The 15,911-nt window shown below is 57.6% G+C and overlaps 1 protein-coding gene across 1 annotated transcript in view; it reads left to right on the forward strand.

The window, feature by feature from the left end:
• The first annotated feature begins 8,734 nt into the window (after positions 1 to 8,734).
• The window catches only part of DGKZ (diacylglycerol kinase zeta), a 48,717-nt gene continuing 41,540 nt past the window's right edge, over positions 8,735 to 15,911 (forward strand). The window contains exon 1 of the mRNA XM_054400076.1: positions 8,735 to 8,919. Coding sequence (XP_054256051.1) covers positions 8,735 to 8,919 — 185 coding nt within the window. The remainder of the gene's footprint in view (positions 8,920 to 15,911) is intronic.

Consider the following 15,911-nt stretch of genomic DNA (forward strand, 5'->3'; position numbering starts at 1 on the left):
TCTGAAAATCTCTAAGGTGACTCCAGGCTGCCTCGATCCATGCAGCTCTCCCTCCCCACACACTCAGTCACTCATTCTCATTCTGCTTTGTCTTTAGAGAGCTGCAGCAGGATCAGCACATAGGCACCTTCCTCGCTGCCTACCTCTGCCTGCCTCTCCTGCTCAGCTGCTGCTGTCAGGGACTGAGGGACGTGCTTGGCCCTGGGGGTATTTCACAGAAGGCACTTGGAGCTCTCCTTTGCTCGCTGGGAGCATTCACCATCCCTGGAAGTGCTCTGTCCTGAACCCCCTTCACTGGCAAGCGCTGTGTCTCCTGTTCCCTCCCCACTGCCCTCGCAGTGCTGGAATCTCTGAGGAGCAGCACCAGCATCTCCGGGTTTCTGTCATCTCTTCCAGCCCTTTGCAGAGACAGAGACAGACAGAGGCTGAGCTGCAGCTGAGCTGCTCAAACCATTATCCAGAGGCCAATAAATACCACCGGAGAAAGTTGGACCCTGCTTTGTCTCCGTGTTTGTGCTCCTCCGGGGAGTTGAGCCTCACCGGGATCGTCTCACAGCCTTGGAGAGGTGAAGTGGAGCAGCACTGTGGGACTGAGCTGCCCAAGAGGTTTTGGGAGCCTGGAGAGACACCTCATTCCAGCATGGCTGAAGGTCTCAGGAGCTGGAAAGACTTGTCAGCAGGCAAGAGTGACAGCAAAGCAGCCAAGGGGGACACAGCAAGCCTATGGGGAGCAGCAGATGCAGAGAGCACCAGGCGAGAGCAATGCTCAGGCCTCCGCAGCACGGATCCGGCTTGGGAGGAGATGACAGGAGCAGTGGCAGAGGTGGAGGAGCAGTTCCTGCACTTGGCCATCAGGAAGCAAGTCTCCTACAGGTAGGAGTCCCTGGGTCCCCAAGCACTGGAGCTGGGCTGGGGCAGAGGAGAGCCCTGTCCTGAGGGCATATCCCTCCTATGGAGTCAGGGCTGGCTCTTCCTACCACCCACCAGTGCCTTCCTAGCAGAAACCATCTCAGCATAGGGACAAGGCAACCACTTAGCCCCTTCCCTCCCCACCCAAGCAGCAATACCCTCCACTGTGGCAGTCCCATTGTCACCCTCGCAGCCTCCATTACTTTTCCTTCTATCCAACTCCCCTTTCCAGTCCTGGGCTGTCATGCTTCCCAGGACCCTCTCCAGGATGTCTGTGCCTAACAGCCTCCCCCAAGCTCTGGCACAGGCCATAGGGTAGCTGTTTCCCTCTTTCTCTGCAGTGCTGTCTCATGGCTGTTCACTGGACACAAGGGACTTCTGATAACATTCTTCTCTTCCTCCTCTGCTCCTCAAGCTCCATCAAACAAATGTCCCTTTGCTTGATTCCCAGGTCCAGAAACCTTGATCCCACCTGGGGAGATTAAACAGTGATGCAAAAACAAAGGGGCTGAGATTGGGGTTTAGGCTGGAAAAGTGCCCTTTGAGTCACCTTGCAGAAAGAGGAGTATCTGTCCTGGCTTTTGTTGTAACTCTTCTGCCAGGACTTCTCTGCTTACCCACCTTGGAGAGTAAGAAAAAGAGTGGAGCCAGCCAAGAAAAGCCAGAGAAGGCAAAAACTGGTTTTCATAGCTCCCATGAGCCACTGCCAGGTGATGCTCAGGTGAAATCCTGTTCCTGACTAAGCTGTCTGAAATTCTGCTTCAGTCATCACCTCCAGGAGCTCAGCTCTATTCTTTCTCTAACAGCAAGTAAGGTCTGATGTCTCACCCTCCCCTTTCTTTCATCATTTTATCCCTTCTATCATTTATTAACCCCAAACTTTGGAGAATGGCTCTCAGGTATAAGTAAGGACAAATCCTTCAGCCCTGTGCCTGCCCAGAGTGGAAGTGAGTGCTCATAGGACCGAGCCTGGGCTGCAGCGATGGCCTGCAGCCAGAGTGGAGAAGGCAGGAGTTGCCTCTTTACCCTTCTCTTGAGCTGGCTTGGCCCAGAGATGTATCTGTATCCTCCTGGACTCGGTGTCACCATGTCATGCCATGCTCAGCAAGCAGCAGATAGTTTACAGACAGGTGGAAAACCAGTATGGAGGATCTTGGTGCCATGCCTGCTGCCACAGCAGACAGAAACAGGATGTGCTCTCCTGCTGCCAGCCTGGAAGATGGGATGCAGAGGGGTCTGCTGTGGGGGTGGATTTCAGGCAGGGGCTATCAGTCACCCCCAAGCTGTGTTCCCTCATGTACAGCAGCCCTTCTCCCCACTTGCAAGGGCTGCGGTGCAAACTGTGAGCAAATTGCTCTCCAATACCGCAGTAAAGGGAACTAATGGGAAACTCTTAGTACCTGCAGAGCAGGAGGGGCCCCGGGGCTGACTCATCCCCGGCACTTGATATTCCTGCAGTGGGTGGCGAGCAGGAGCTGGGGTGGCAGAGTCCTCCCCTGAGCCTCGCCAGGAGCCAGGGCAACGCACAGCCTGCCTGCCCTCGGTGGGTACCCTGGGCTGCTCTGTGAGGTGCTGGGCAGAACTGGAAGGAGGAGGGATTGCAGAGGGGTAGAGCAGGATTTTCCCCTTTGAGCTCTCTTCCTCCAGATGTGCACAGCGCATTTTGCAAACAGATCAGCCAGCTGCAATTATCCAGCCTCCCGTGGGGAGGAAGGGACCATATTGCAACCTAATTTAATCAGGCTGCTGAATTTGCTCCAAAATTGTCCGAGGTTGCTGGGGATTGTTTACATCCTGCTCATCCTGCCAGGCCACCCCAGGCAGGCAGCTCTGCTGACACGCTCCAGCCCGTGCTGCCCTTCTGCAAAGTGCTTCTGTCCTCCTCCACCCTGACAAAAGGTCTCTTTGCAAGAGGCTTCACTCCATCCAGCTTGGGCTTTGCAGAAGAGAGGAGTCTGGCAGGGCCAGAATGGGTGCCACAGCTACCTGCAGGCCAGCAGTGAGGGAGGAGCTGGTGTTTGGGATGAGCTGCTTCCTCCACCCTCCGTTTCGGGCAGCAGAACAAAGGGAAGGGGAAACGCGAGAGGAAGTTCCTGGAGGTGGAAATCTGCTTGTGCCATCCTGTGACGCCACTGTAGGGTCGGGTCTGGCAGCTCCCTAGGGCAGGTCAGGTGGTGATGGAGCCATTGCACAGAGCTGGGCTAACCTTTCACCAGGTGCCCTTCTGCACTGTGAGAAACCCTGGGGTGGCTGACAGAAATCCCCTTACCTGGCTCTAGAGGCACTTTCTGAACCGTGGTATGGAGTTTGGAGGACCTCCTCCATGGGCTGTCATCATCACAGGTGTCCTCAATGTCAAGCAAAGGTTGGAGGCCCCTGTTGCCCTGCTGCCAATCTGCCTGTTCCTGCTGGGACCCCATTAGTCATCACAAGGGCAGGCAGCATGAGCTGCCATATAAAGGTTTTGAAATGAGCAGAAATGATATTAAGCTGATGAAAATAAAGTTCCTTCCATAAATAACTGCCACGGTGTATGGGGGTGCCTTGGGCAAGTGGAAGAGAGCTCAGTGCTCAGGTTATATTTAGGGCTGTGAGTAGCAGTTTTGTGCCAAGCTTATTAATGATACTGGCTTGTGCACCAGATTTGCACATTCTGGGACAATTTTCCCAGTAGGGAGGTGCATCTGTAATGCCAGAAGGACCCCGTGCTCTCTGTCACCGCAGCAAACCCTGAGCAAGTGCCAGGCCTTTGTGCCTTGCTCCTGGAGAGTCGCTTCAGAAAAGGGGAGTCCAAAGACAGCTCCTACTAGCTTCAGGTGTCTCCACCAAGGTTTTGTGGCAGGACAGGAGCACCTCTAGCTCCCCAAGTGGGGCAACTCCAGTGGTAACAAGGGGAGATAAGAGTCTGGGGGAATTTTGCTCTAGGAAGAACCCTGTGACCTGAAGCTGGAGAGGCCTGGGGCAGGAGCCAGCTGGCCACAGCAGCACTCTGCAGCTTCTGCAGTACCGCTGGGGGACCTGTACAGTTCCAGGATCTCATCTTTCACAGTTTTGCTCTTGCTTTCGGTGTGGCACTTGTAGTGGTGGCCTTTGTCACTCTTACTGTTCCCAGCAACACAGCCCACAGGTTTGTTTACCCAGAAAGGAAACCACAAGCACACAAAAGCTCACTGCATGGGCTCCCCACAGCCTGCATCTTTGGGGTGAGTGACACACAGCTGTCAGAGCAGTCCCCTTCTGCCACCTCTGGAGGCAGCCCCCAGCATAGCCCATGCACCACAGGGCTCCTCACAGGCATATTGCAGCAGCAGGAACAGGGGTCCTTGTGAGGGGCTCCTTCTGTACAAGGAGAGACTGTGGGAGCTGGGGCTCTTTAGCTTAGAGGAGATTGAGAGGTGACATCATCAATGTTTATAAATATGTAAAGGGTGAGTGCCAAGAGGATGGAGCCAGGCTCTTCTCAGTGGTGCCCAATGACAGGACAAGGGGCAATGGGTGGAAGTTGAGGCATAAGAAGTTTCATGTAAATATGAGGAAAAATGTTTTCACTGGGAGGGTGACGGAGCACTGGAACAGGCTGCCCAGGGAGGTTGGGGAGTCTCTCCCTCTCTGGAGATATTCAAAACTCACCTGGACGCATTCCTGTGTGATCTGGTGTAGGTGATCCTGCTCTGGCAAGGAGGCTGGACTAGATGATCTTTCGAGGTCCCTTCCAGCCCCTGAAATTCTGTGATTCTGTGACCCCCTGTGCCCCCTAGCTGGCATTAACTCCCCCCTCTCCCCCCCAGCAAAGCAGGGCATGTGCTTGGCAGCTGCTGTCCCTGCTAGCAGGATGCAGAGCACCTCAGCTGCTCGGTGTGGTCCCGGCTGGCAGATAGGACACAGCTAATGCATCTCGCAGGGTGTTCTGTGCCAGGGAGCTAAATATAACACAGAGAGTGGAGCAGAGCAGAGGGGGCTGCTTTGTAATGTAAATAGTAAAGGAGCTTGGGTGAAGGCACAGGCAGGGCAGAGGGGAGAGCTGTCAGGGCCTGCTGGGGAGAGGGAGGTGGGAGCCCTGTGAGACCTGGGGGAGCTGGTTGGAGTTCTCTGCTGTCTTTATCCTTCAGATCTCAGATGTCTTCATCCCTCAGATCTGCTGGGCTCTAGGTATTTGTGAAGCCCCAAGGCAGAGAGGGTGGGTACTCCCTCCAAGCCGGCAGGGCAGGAGCTGGGGATGAAGGAAAGGAGAGCCTCCAGCAGCTGTAAGGAGAGAGGGGCATGGAAGGGGCCTCCTTCCTGTGAGTCCTGCCTGCTAGCCTTTAATCATGTTAGCCTAGCTGTGCAGAGCAGTATAATCGAATTCCCATTCATCCCCAGCAAGCTGAGCCTGCTCCTCTCTGACAGAGACATCTGTCTCTGCATCCCTGTGTGGGGAAAAGAGGTGGCTGGCACACACTGGCATGGCTGGAGGGAAGCTTACAGCACTGGGAAGGCCTAATGAGTGGATGGCTCCTCATGTTCTTCGGTTTGGGAATGACCAACAGGTTTCTTGCTGTCTCCTGTCCTGAACACCTCCTGAGCCAGAGACAGGCTCTGCTTGCCAGGCATGGTGTTTGTGAGAGCTCACAGGGGCCGTGGCCATCCCACTGCTGCCCATTGGCTCCACTGTCAGGCACAGGCTGTGGAGAACTCAGGAGTGGGACTGGTTTGGAGTCAGCATCCTGCAGTACTTGTAGTGCAGTGCCTTCACTCTATGGCTCTCATCCTGGATCCTTCTGTGTGAAAGGTAGCAGTGAACCAGACTTCCTGGTTTAAGTGGTCCAAGATGATGCAATGCTCCTGTCCTCCCTCCTGCTCAGCAGAAGACACCCAATTAGCCTCCCCTGGTTGTCCCCATGGCTGCAGCTGTGCACAAGATGGGGATGTGTGAGGGGACCATGTAGTGGGAGTCCCTGAGAGCAGGCCAGTGGGGAGGTTGTGTTAGGGACAATGGGGAGCTCCTGGGTGGGGAGAGCTGGAACCCCTGAACTGAACTTGGAAATTGTCCTTAGTGTCCATGCTCTTCCCTGACTACCCCCTCTCCCCCCTTATCTGATCTCAGCACACGGTCAGATACCACAGGCAGCTATCCTGCCAGGTTTGGGTGATGCAGGCAGTGTAACCCTTTCCTTACCAGCTGACTGCACACACCAGCACAGAGACAGTGGTGCCAGACTACAAAATCTCCAACACAGTGACCCTCGTCCCTCTTCCTTGCCGCCTGCAGAGAAGCCAGTGCCAGCAGGGTCTGTCCCCTCTGGTCTCCTGACCAAGAACAAGGAAAACTGTACTTCCTATGGGATCCTCTGTGGCTTTTCACCAAGCCCAAGGGACAGGACTGCAGAAGGACACACAGACACAGCACACAGAGAATGACAACTCTCGGGGCAGGGCATGTTACTCTGACAGCCTCACCAAATCCTGAACATCCAGGCCATGGGGCAGAGCACAAAATGTAAAAGGGAAATGTCTGCAGGCAGGGAGCAAATGGACCAACCCATCATGACATGCAAAGCAGAAGGGACAATGAACCCTTTTGGTGGTAACAAAACCTCTCCCCTCCCTGATCTCTGAGCTGGATTTTGGCGTCTAGGACTTGCCTTTTCCTCCTTTGGCATGGTAATTAGTCAGTGGGTTGTGTTGGGTTTCAGAGCTCGCCTGATGAGATCAAGGTCTATCAATTAACTTTTTTTTTTCATTTTGATGACTTAGTCTAAAGCAAATATATGTGCCCCTTTCAAAATGCCATCTTTGTGGGCTGCAGGAACCATCTTTGCTTGCTGGCTTTTCTCTGGCTCCACAGAAGCCACCCACAGACTCCCATGCTGACCTGAAGCTCTCCTGGAGCCAGAGCAGACTGAGCAGTGTCTGGCTGCAAAGAGCTGAGGGTTTTGGAGTTGGGACAGGCTGAGCATGCAGGTGGACACTGTGCCCTGCAGATCTAGACCAGGTGATGGATGATGAATGTCAGACTGTCTGTCCACTCTTTGGAGGCTGGACCAGAGCCTCCTTAGATGCTTGTGCTTCTCACAGTGCCTGTACCCCAGTGGTTTTTCAATGAACTCTAGTGCAGAGCAAGCAGACACTCGTGTTTGGAGGGTATTTTTGGAGACCTGCCACACAGAGAGCACCTGCACAGCCGGGGGGCTGTGGTACTGTGGTGCCATGTGAGGTGAGGATGCGCATAGCATGGCGTGAGTGACAGGGCGACCCCTGTGCCATCGCCCGGGTTGCACGGCGGCGAGCACGGAGAAGGGGCTGTTTCGAGCCCAGGTACTTTCAAAGAGCCACCCAAGAAGGGAGATGCAGCTCCTGGGCGTGCAGCCTGGCGTGCCAAAGCGTGTTGCTGCTTCTTCGGAGCGCGGCGGTCAGCAGCGGTGGCCCGGCGCCGTGGGCTGCCGGGGCAGAGTGGCGCGCAGCCGGGGCGATGACAGCCGCCCTCAAGCTTCCAGGAAGTTGCAGAGAGAGGAACCAGGTGGAGGGTGCAAACAAAGCGGGGCCCCGGGTGGGCGGCCGGGCGGCGGAGCACTGGCAGGGACCTGCCCTCGGGATGACTCCGGAAAGCGGCGGCCGGGGCAGGAAGAGCGAGAGTGAGCCCCGGGCCGGCTGAGCGCATCGGCCCCGCTGCGGCAGATGTGGCGGCATCGCTCCTGGGACGTGCCCCAGAGCCCTCCGGGGGACGGAGATACGAGGTACCCGCCGAGCCGGGCTCTGCCACCTTCCCCTTGCTCCTGGGGGGCGGGGGGGCCCGAGGCGCTGCGGCTGGCGCTGGCAGCCCGTGCTTCACAGGAACTTGGGAGAAAGGCTTCCCGGTGCCCCGCCGGCAACCCCTTCCTTTTCTGCCGGTGCTAGCGCCGAGCTTACGCAGCAGAGCCCCCCCGGCGGGCACGTCACAGGGCCCGGCCTGCGAGTCCAAGGGGTCGGCGGGGTTTGCCTGGGCTACCGGGCTCCTCCTGCACTTGGTGGGCGCTGGGAGGTGTGTCCCTGTGTCCCATCACTGCCAGCCCTCCTGGGCACGGCTGGTCCTGGAGGTGGCGAGCAGGACCTGCCCTGCGGGGATCAGTGCAGAGCGGCTGCACTGGGTTGGCAGCTGGGACCCTGCCCGGACAGCCTCCCCAGCCCCGGTTCGGCAACGCGGGTAGCAGTCGCCACGACCGGCTTGTTTTCCACGCAAATGAGAACTGTCCGCGGCCCCTGCCCGGCGAGGAGAGTGCTCCGTCCCCGCAGGGCAGCCCCGGCACCACCGGCCAGGCAGAGTAGCCAAGCCCCTACCCTCCGAGCCCGCCCGGGAGACGGAGAAGCGGGGCGGGCCGTTCGCCGGGCCGGGTAAAACTCAGGCAGGGAGTCGCAGTGTCCCCCTCGCTGGTAGCTCCTGGTCCCCGGAGAGGGCGGTGGCGGCAGCGGGACTGTTGGCTCCATCCCCTCTCGTCCGGCAGTGAACAATGGGAGGCGGAGAAGGAGGAGGAGGAGGCGGGGGGAGGCTCCGCTGTTGCCGCCGAGCCTCTTCCCGAGCGCTGGGTGTCGGCGGCGGGGCTGACACTCGGCTTCCTGAGCCGACAGCGACAGGCGCCGAGCCACGGGGCCGGGCCCGCAGCCGCTGCCGCCGCCAGTCCCGCTTCCCGCACGGGCGGCAGCAGGGGGCGCTGCACGGTGCGGCCTCCGGGGCGCCGGTGCCTGCCCGCACTTCCTGCCGGCCCTGCCGGGCGGGAGCCGCCTCCGGCCGTCCCGGCCCGCCCGCTCCCCTCCTCTCCCCTCCCCTGGCGCGGGGCGGCGGTAGCGGCGGTGCCGAACTCCGAGCCTGGCTATGGAGGCGGCGCGGAGCCCGCCGCCCGGCGGCTCGCCCTCTGCCTCCTGCTCCTTCTCCGCTGCCGCCTCCTCCGGGGCGTCGGGCGGCGCCGACCCCGAGCGGGGTCCGCCGCCGCCGCCACCTCCGCTGGGCCGCCGGCACAGCAACAAGCGCTTCACCGGCCTCAAGCTCTTCGGGCGCAGGTGAGCACCGGGCGGGCGCTGTGCCCACGGGCTCCGGGCAGCGGCTCCCCCGGGAACTGGGGTGATGGGGGTCGGGGCGCTGGGGGTGGAAGAGGGGGTGGAAGGAGGCCGGTTTGCCGGAGCAGGGGCTGGCTACGGGCGGCTGGAGCATCCCAGTCGGAGGCTGCAGAGCCGCTGGCTCGCCTCCGCCCGAGGGGAGCCTTCCGCAGGCGGGCAACTGCCGGTTAGCAGCTGCCGTTTAGCAGCTGCGTCCCAACCCCATCGTGCCAGGCCTGTCGGAGACGGTCGGTGCCGGTTATCGAGTCGGCAACCGGCCGAACGCGGCCGCCGAGGGATGCAGGGCATGGTGCGTGGGGCTGGAGGGAGATGGATTTGTGTTTTGCGCCTTTGGAGCGCTTGACACGAGCAACGGGAAGTTGAGAAGTATCCCCCGTGCTGCTCCCCGGAGAGGTCAGAGCCTTATTCTCTCTGGAGGGTTCATTTCCACCCGCTCGGAACCACCTGTCTCCATCCCCACTCACCCGTCCTTGTCCGTCAGCCGTGAGACCCCCGGACTGATGGCTGTGCCACTCCTGTGCTGCCTGATGGCATCCCAGCTCCCAGCCGCTCCTTTACTCAACTTCTTCCCCAGAGGTAGCCAGGATCCCTGCACTTCCCGTGGCCTTGGTGGCATCTGGGGGCTTCTCCTCCCATGTGAGCAGAGGGATGTCCCTTCCCTCCAGAGGTGTGAAAAAAATTCATGGGATAATTGACATCCAAAGGGACCTTTGGAGGTCTCCTCGAAGCAGGACCAAATTTGATCAGGCTGCTGATGTTGAGTTTTGAGTGCCACCAGGCTGGAGACAGCACTGGTTGCTTGGGTGCCTGCTCCTGTGCTTTAGCTCCGTGAGCATTTTTTACTCCCAGTATCTGTTCAGTTTCCCTAGTTGCAACCTTTGCCCCTTGTCTGTTTAGGTTGTCACTCTGCCCTCTGGGCAGCATCTGGCTTGATTGTGTCTATACCTTTCCACCATGTAGCTGAAGATAGTAATAATATTCCTCCTTAACCTTTTGTTCTGGAGGCCAAACCACCCCTATTGGCTTCTCCTTGTGTCTGATAGCTTCTGTCCACAGTCATCTTGATGGCCCTGTGCTGAACTTGCTACAGCTTGTTAGCATTTTTGGCACAGAGGGAAGCCCAAAGCAGAATGCAGTGCTCCCAGGTGGTGTCACAGGTGCTAGATGGAGGGGAAAGGCCCCAAGCTGAACCTCGACAGCCAAGCTGGAGCTGGAAATGGAGAGTTTGCAAGGTCACTCCACCATGGAGTGGTGCTGTCCTCTGCTCTAGTTTCAGAGCTGGTGGCAGAGTGGATGTCTGGACCTCCTGGCAGTCTCTGGCCTGCCTCCAGTACCGAATGGCATCTCTCTCTGGCTCCCAGAAGTTCTGGCTGCCATTACTGGCACGTGTAGCAGAACCGACGGGAAGCTCTCCATCTATGAGCAACCTTCTGCAGCATGGACATTTGGGGTGAAGCAAAATGGGGCATACAGAAGGTGCTGAGCTGGAGGGGGTCAGCAAACCCACCAGGACAGCAGGAATTGCCTGCCAGGTGGTTTGATGCATGGATGCTTCTCTTGCCCTTCTTCTGCTGATGGAAAGCTCCTTCCAGCTGAGAGTGATAAATGCAGCACCCAGAGCTGCAGGGAGAGATTTCCATGGGCCTTCAAGAAGGGAGAGGCTCCCACATGTGCCTGTGGGAGGTGAGCTTGGTTGGAAGCCATGTGGGATAACTGACTGCACGTCACCAAATTCATGCCCACCTAAGTGCTGGAGCAGAGAAGGGCGTGAAGTTTCACCTCCTCCAAGAGAACTGCAGGGGAAGGTTTCGTTGCACTCTTAGTGAGAAGTACAGCCAGATGCTTCCACCAGTGAGGAATTTTGCACCCCCTTCATTTCTAAGCTTTAGCCAGACCATATGTGGCTGGGAAGTAGGTCTAGAGGAAACTTAGGTAAGAGGCAGGAGCTTGCCCCCTAGCAGCATCTCTCACAGGGAGAGGTCTCTCAAGGTGGGTGCACACTGCTGGGCTCTGCCTGCAGCAACACCAAGAGGTACAGCCAGGCAAGGGACAGGTCCACAAAACAGCAAGAGGGGCTGTCTTGTCCCGAGGACAAGAGAACTTGATCAGAAGAGGGGTGATCCCCCAAGCTCTGGCCCCTCTTGGTATGTTAGTCCCTGGTGTTTTGCAAGTGGGCTTATTTCTGTACCTTGTAATTGCCTTACAGGAGGGTGGAGTAATTGGCTCCAGAGCTGACGGAGACAAGTGCACAATACGTGCATCTGGGCCACGGATGGGTAATTCTTTTAATTGGGCTGATAAAGGGATTTGGGCTGATCAGATAATAGGTGGTTAGGATTAAATTTCCTTCCTAGGTGCCCCGTTTCTTGTGCTGTGGCTGAACAGCATGGTTTGCACTTTCCAGGAGGGACCTGGGGGAAGGAGTGCAAGTGCTGAGGATGAAGTCCCTTTCTTGCTGTCCCCGGAGCCAGAGGGGCCAGGATGGGTCCTCCCTGCGGGCTTTAGGGTCTTTAGCATATCCCCCTTCAGGGGAGGTATGTGTGATAGCCTGATGGCTCAGTCCTGTGCAACAGCATGAGGGTAGCCACCTCTGGGCAGCCAGTGGGCAGCTGCCCTGCAGAGAGCATGGGACGAATTTTTTGTCTGTGATCCTTTCATCAGGCCAGGCGTGGTGCTGGAGCCTGCACACAAGCCTGGAGGCACCTGCCATTGCCCCAGGGAAGGTCTGTGGGTGGCATGGCATGTGGGTAAACGGCACTTGAGAAACTGAGCTAAGCACCCGCCCACGGCTCTGGGACGTCGCTTGTCACCCTCTTTCTTGCAGCTTGACACTCACTCATGCAAAAACTGGGGGAGATGTGCTGCTAGGATGGCAGCCCAGCCTTCCCCATCCCTGCTGGGTCAGGGCTGCCTCTCAAACCTGCACGGCCCCTGCCTGGCAAGCAAGGCCAGCCAGGGTGCAGGGATTCGTGTTCCGCTTTGCCCTAGTGTGGGTGTGGAAGAGGGGCTGTTGGGTGAGGGGAACCCCAGATGCCCTGGGGGAAGACCAGGCAGTAGTGAGGAGCCTTGTGATCCGCATGCTGGCAGGCGGAGAGACCGCTTACCTCAGGACAGGCTTTTTCACAACACACTTTGCTGCCAGCGAGATGTTGAGCAATCTGCCGCCCTGCATGCGGATTTTGCACACCTCTCACTCTGAAACCCTCCAGCCTCCCTTCCCTGTCCCTCTCACAGGTGATGGGGTGGTGTTAGCTGGGCCTGGGCCAGTGACACTCGTGGGAGTCCCCAGCTGTTCCCCACGGCTTCTTTGCAGGGCAGGTCAGATGTGCCAGGAGAGTTGTTCTCGCTGCCATGTTTGCTCTGTGCTCTCTGCTCCAGGTCTGACCTCACATGGAGTGACTCAGGGACTGTTGTTCTCACCAAGGAGAAAAGGAAAGCACCGGGCATGCTGAGCAGCCACATCTGTTGGCAGCCAATACGACCTCTCAGCAGAGTAGGGCTGGGGCAGCTTCCAGGTTGTTGGAGGACTTTTGGGATAGGGCCTGGCTGCTTCCATAGGCTGGGGTCCTCCACGCTGTGGTTCTTGCCTGCCACCTGCCTTGTCTCTCCAGCCCTGGGCACCCTCTGCAGCTCTGCTGCTCTCCTAAGATCACCGCAGGGCAGCCACAGTTCTGTGTGCCTGTGCTGGAGGAGGTGACAGGACTTCTAATCTGCTTAGGAGTTGGAGCATCCCTTCCAGGAAACCCTGTAATCTCCTCAAGGGGCTGAGAGGAGGGAGGATGACATACCTCCTCCATCCTTTGAAGAAAAACAGTGGGAAGAGAGAAGGGCAGTGGAAGGGTAGGGGGACGCTGGGAGCAGGCACAGGTCTTTGCAAGGAGGCAGTGTTGAGAAGGGAGGGGCAGAGCCATGAGTGGTGCAAGGAGGGAGAGTTTGGGGGCTGTTTGATTGCATGGATCCTCTTGAAGACTAGGAGCAGATGCTCGGACAGCAAGGCCTACAACATGGGGGGGATGCTCTTGTGAAAGGCAACCTGAGCTCCAGCAGATGGTGGGGGATGCAGTGTAGGATTTCCTTCACTCATCGTGGTGCTGTGCCTGGGGAGCAGATAATTTCCCCAGAGACCTGGCAAAGCCTCTAAATATAACTTCCACCTCTGCTCTCAGTGGAGCTCTGGTTTCTTTCTCCCAGGTGACTCCGTGAACTGAAGCTCCTGAGTTAGCTCTGAGCCATGTGTTCACTTGCTCGCTAGCTCTTGTAGATGGGTGATGACTGAGATGCTGAGCTCAGGAGCAGAGCTAGGGCTTCAGGCTGATGCTTGGGCTCCTTGAATCTTGAGCCCACAAACCATCCTTTTTGGAAAAGATGGGCACTGGCAGGAGGTGAATGACTTCTGCTGGAGAGTTTTGGAAAGAGGGACTCTGACGCAGGACTGACTCAGGGACATGGACAAGGCGTGGAAATAGGGGAAACTTGTCCTGCTGGTTCTTGAGCTGGCACCAGGGAATAAGTGGCTCTGTCTCTGTGATCCCAAGTCCAGACCCTTGGTCCAGTATTACAAAAGTAATACTCTGTGTTTCTGATGCAACTCGCAGGCCCAGCAGCAGCTGCAGTCTCTCTCTGGGGAGCTGGGAGGCTTTCTTCTCCCTGTCAGGACATCAGGCAGAGGGGAAAGTTCTGCCAAGGCAGGTGATGAGGCTCTGCTGGCCAGACTGGTGCCCAGGAGGGACAGAATCCTCCAGTCCATGCTGTCTAACCTGTGTTAGACCCAGCATTGGCTCTTCTCCTGCCTGCAGTTTAGGGGTTGATGCTTGAGGGCATTAACTTTGTAGTTAACCATGAGCTTTGCCCCCAGGGGAAACTCTTTGTCCTTGCACGAGGGAGAAACTGAGAGGACCTCTTCCCAGTTCCTGCCATTCTAGACAGTAGGAGTTAATGGGCCTCCTGCCTCAGCCCTGCCTGCCAGGCAAGTTGTGCTGTCTGGGCTGCCAGTTCCAGTTTCTACCTGTGGCCGTTGCTTCTGTGCCTGGGAACAGCCTGCCTGAGCTTTGCCCCATCTCACAGCTGTCAGTCTTTCCTGATCCTGGGGAAATAAGCTGAGCATCCCTGTCTTGGAGAAGCCCTGTCCAGCTGGCAGGGACCAGTGGGAGCTGGGAACCTGTCCCTGAATGACTTGGGGATGTTGCCCAAAATGCAGGTGCTGGTTGGTAGGTATGTGGCACCGGTATGGGAAACCTCTCTAGGGGCAGACAGAGGTCTGGCTAGAGGTAATCTCACCCTTTGTTTGCTGCCCTGATGTCCATATGCCTGGTGTCAGTGGGGAGATGCCTTTCAGTGCACCTTGCAGACCACAGGATGCCAGTTCATGGCACAGCAGACTGGTCCCAGCTGCAAGGCGGGGCTTCCAGCCAGAGAGGTGTGAAAACCTACCCAGCACCAGCAGGGAAGAGCTGGCTCTTTGCCCTTTCCCCCATCTCCCTGCCAGCTGCAGCTCTGCTCGCAGTGGGACTGGAGCAGCGTGGAAACCTGCTGTGGCTTTGCAGAAGGTCACGTGTCCCCACTGGCTGGCTGTCCCAGGAAGTCAGGGCAGCTAGCAAAGAGCCTTGTTGCAGAGGGTTTTCCCCTCCTTTCGGTGCACTTTGGCTCCCACAGGAAACGTGGGTGCTGGAACGGCCTGTCCCTTGCTTACTGTTGGCAGCCCAGGTGTTGGGCCAGAGCCAGAGGGTGGTGGGAGTCCTTCCTACCTACTTCCCCCTGCCTGGGGGTCCTACCTCCTCTCTGGGTCAGGGCTCACCACTATGATGAGGATGGAGAATCGTGGGGCAGAAGTACCTAAGGCAGCTTGGAGCCTCCTTCCAAGCTCCTGACCTCCAGGCACAGCCTGTTAGCCAGCCCAGAGAGGGAGCAGGGCTCTGTGTAGACAGCCACATGCCATCTCCTTCATGTGAAAGTTCCCTCTCAAGCAGATTATCCATATCTCATCCTGCCTTGCTGCCCTGGCCCTGGCCAGGAGCCACTCAGATTCAGCACTAAGCCTCTTACCACCCAAGCCTGAGGTTACCACGCAAGCGGACGTGGCGTAGGGCACTCTGGCAGCAGGTGCTTGGCAGCTGCCACTGCTGAACTGTGGCAGGGAGTTGGGGGATGATTTCTCTGTGGATTTTACACCCGTCAGAGGCTGGCAGATGGTGGGATTAAGAGGTGGTAGAGCTTCTACTCTGTGAGAGCTGCTGGGATGCATGGTTGGAGGCACCTCACTCTCCAGCCCAGTGTCTGGCTGGGCTGAGGGTTGGCCTGGGGCCAGGAGATGCTCTGACAGGCTGCTGGCAAGGACTCCCCGCCCGGACTCAAACAACAACGTTACCCACCCACAGGTTTCCTTGCCTGCACGGTGGAGTAGGCAGATGTGGTAGGGACAGGTTTTAGAGGGATCCCAATAAAGGTGCTCCAACTCTGTACTGTGTCACCAAGAGCTGGCTGATGATGGATCAGGGGTGCCAGAGTTTGGTGCCCATGCACAGGGGCTGGAGGGTTGGGAGCAGGTGGCCTGCCCTGCCCAGCCCAGCCCAGCCCAAACAATGCTTCTCCATGCAAGGCTTGGCAAGTGCCTTCATGATTTATTTGAAATTCAAATCCATGCCTGGACTTAGCAGTGGAGGTTAGGGCTGCCAGGAGCCAGGCTGGCGCAGAGGAGGAGGAAGAGAAGCAGGATTCCCTTCTCTGTGCCAACCAGGCATGGTTCCTCAGTTATGCAGGCTCTGGGCTTCATTATTGCAGCCAGCTGCATCAGGCTGGGGGTGACTCTGGACTGGGCTATGTTGTCATCCCAGAAGCTGGAATGTGGTACTTGATGTTTAGTGACTGACTCTGAAGGGAGGCACAGCCTTGCTGGCCCCAGCTCTATGGACATGTTGCCTGCATTGACCACCAGGGTC

This window comes from Indicator indicator, chromosome 4 (genome assembly GCF_027791375.1).
Source record: "Indicator indicator isolate 239-I01 chromosome 4, UM_Iind_1.1, whole genome shotgun sequence".
Taxonomy (NCBI): Eukaryota; Metazoa; Chordata; class Aves; order Piciformes; family Indicatoridae; genus Indicator; species Indicator indicator.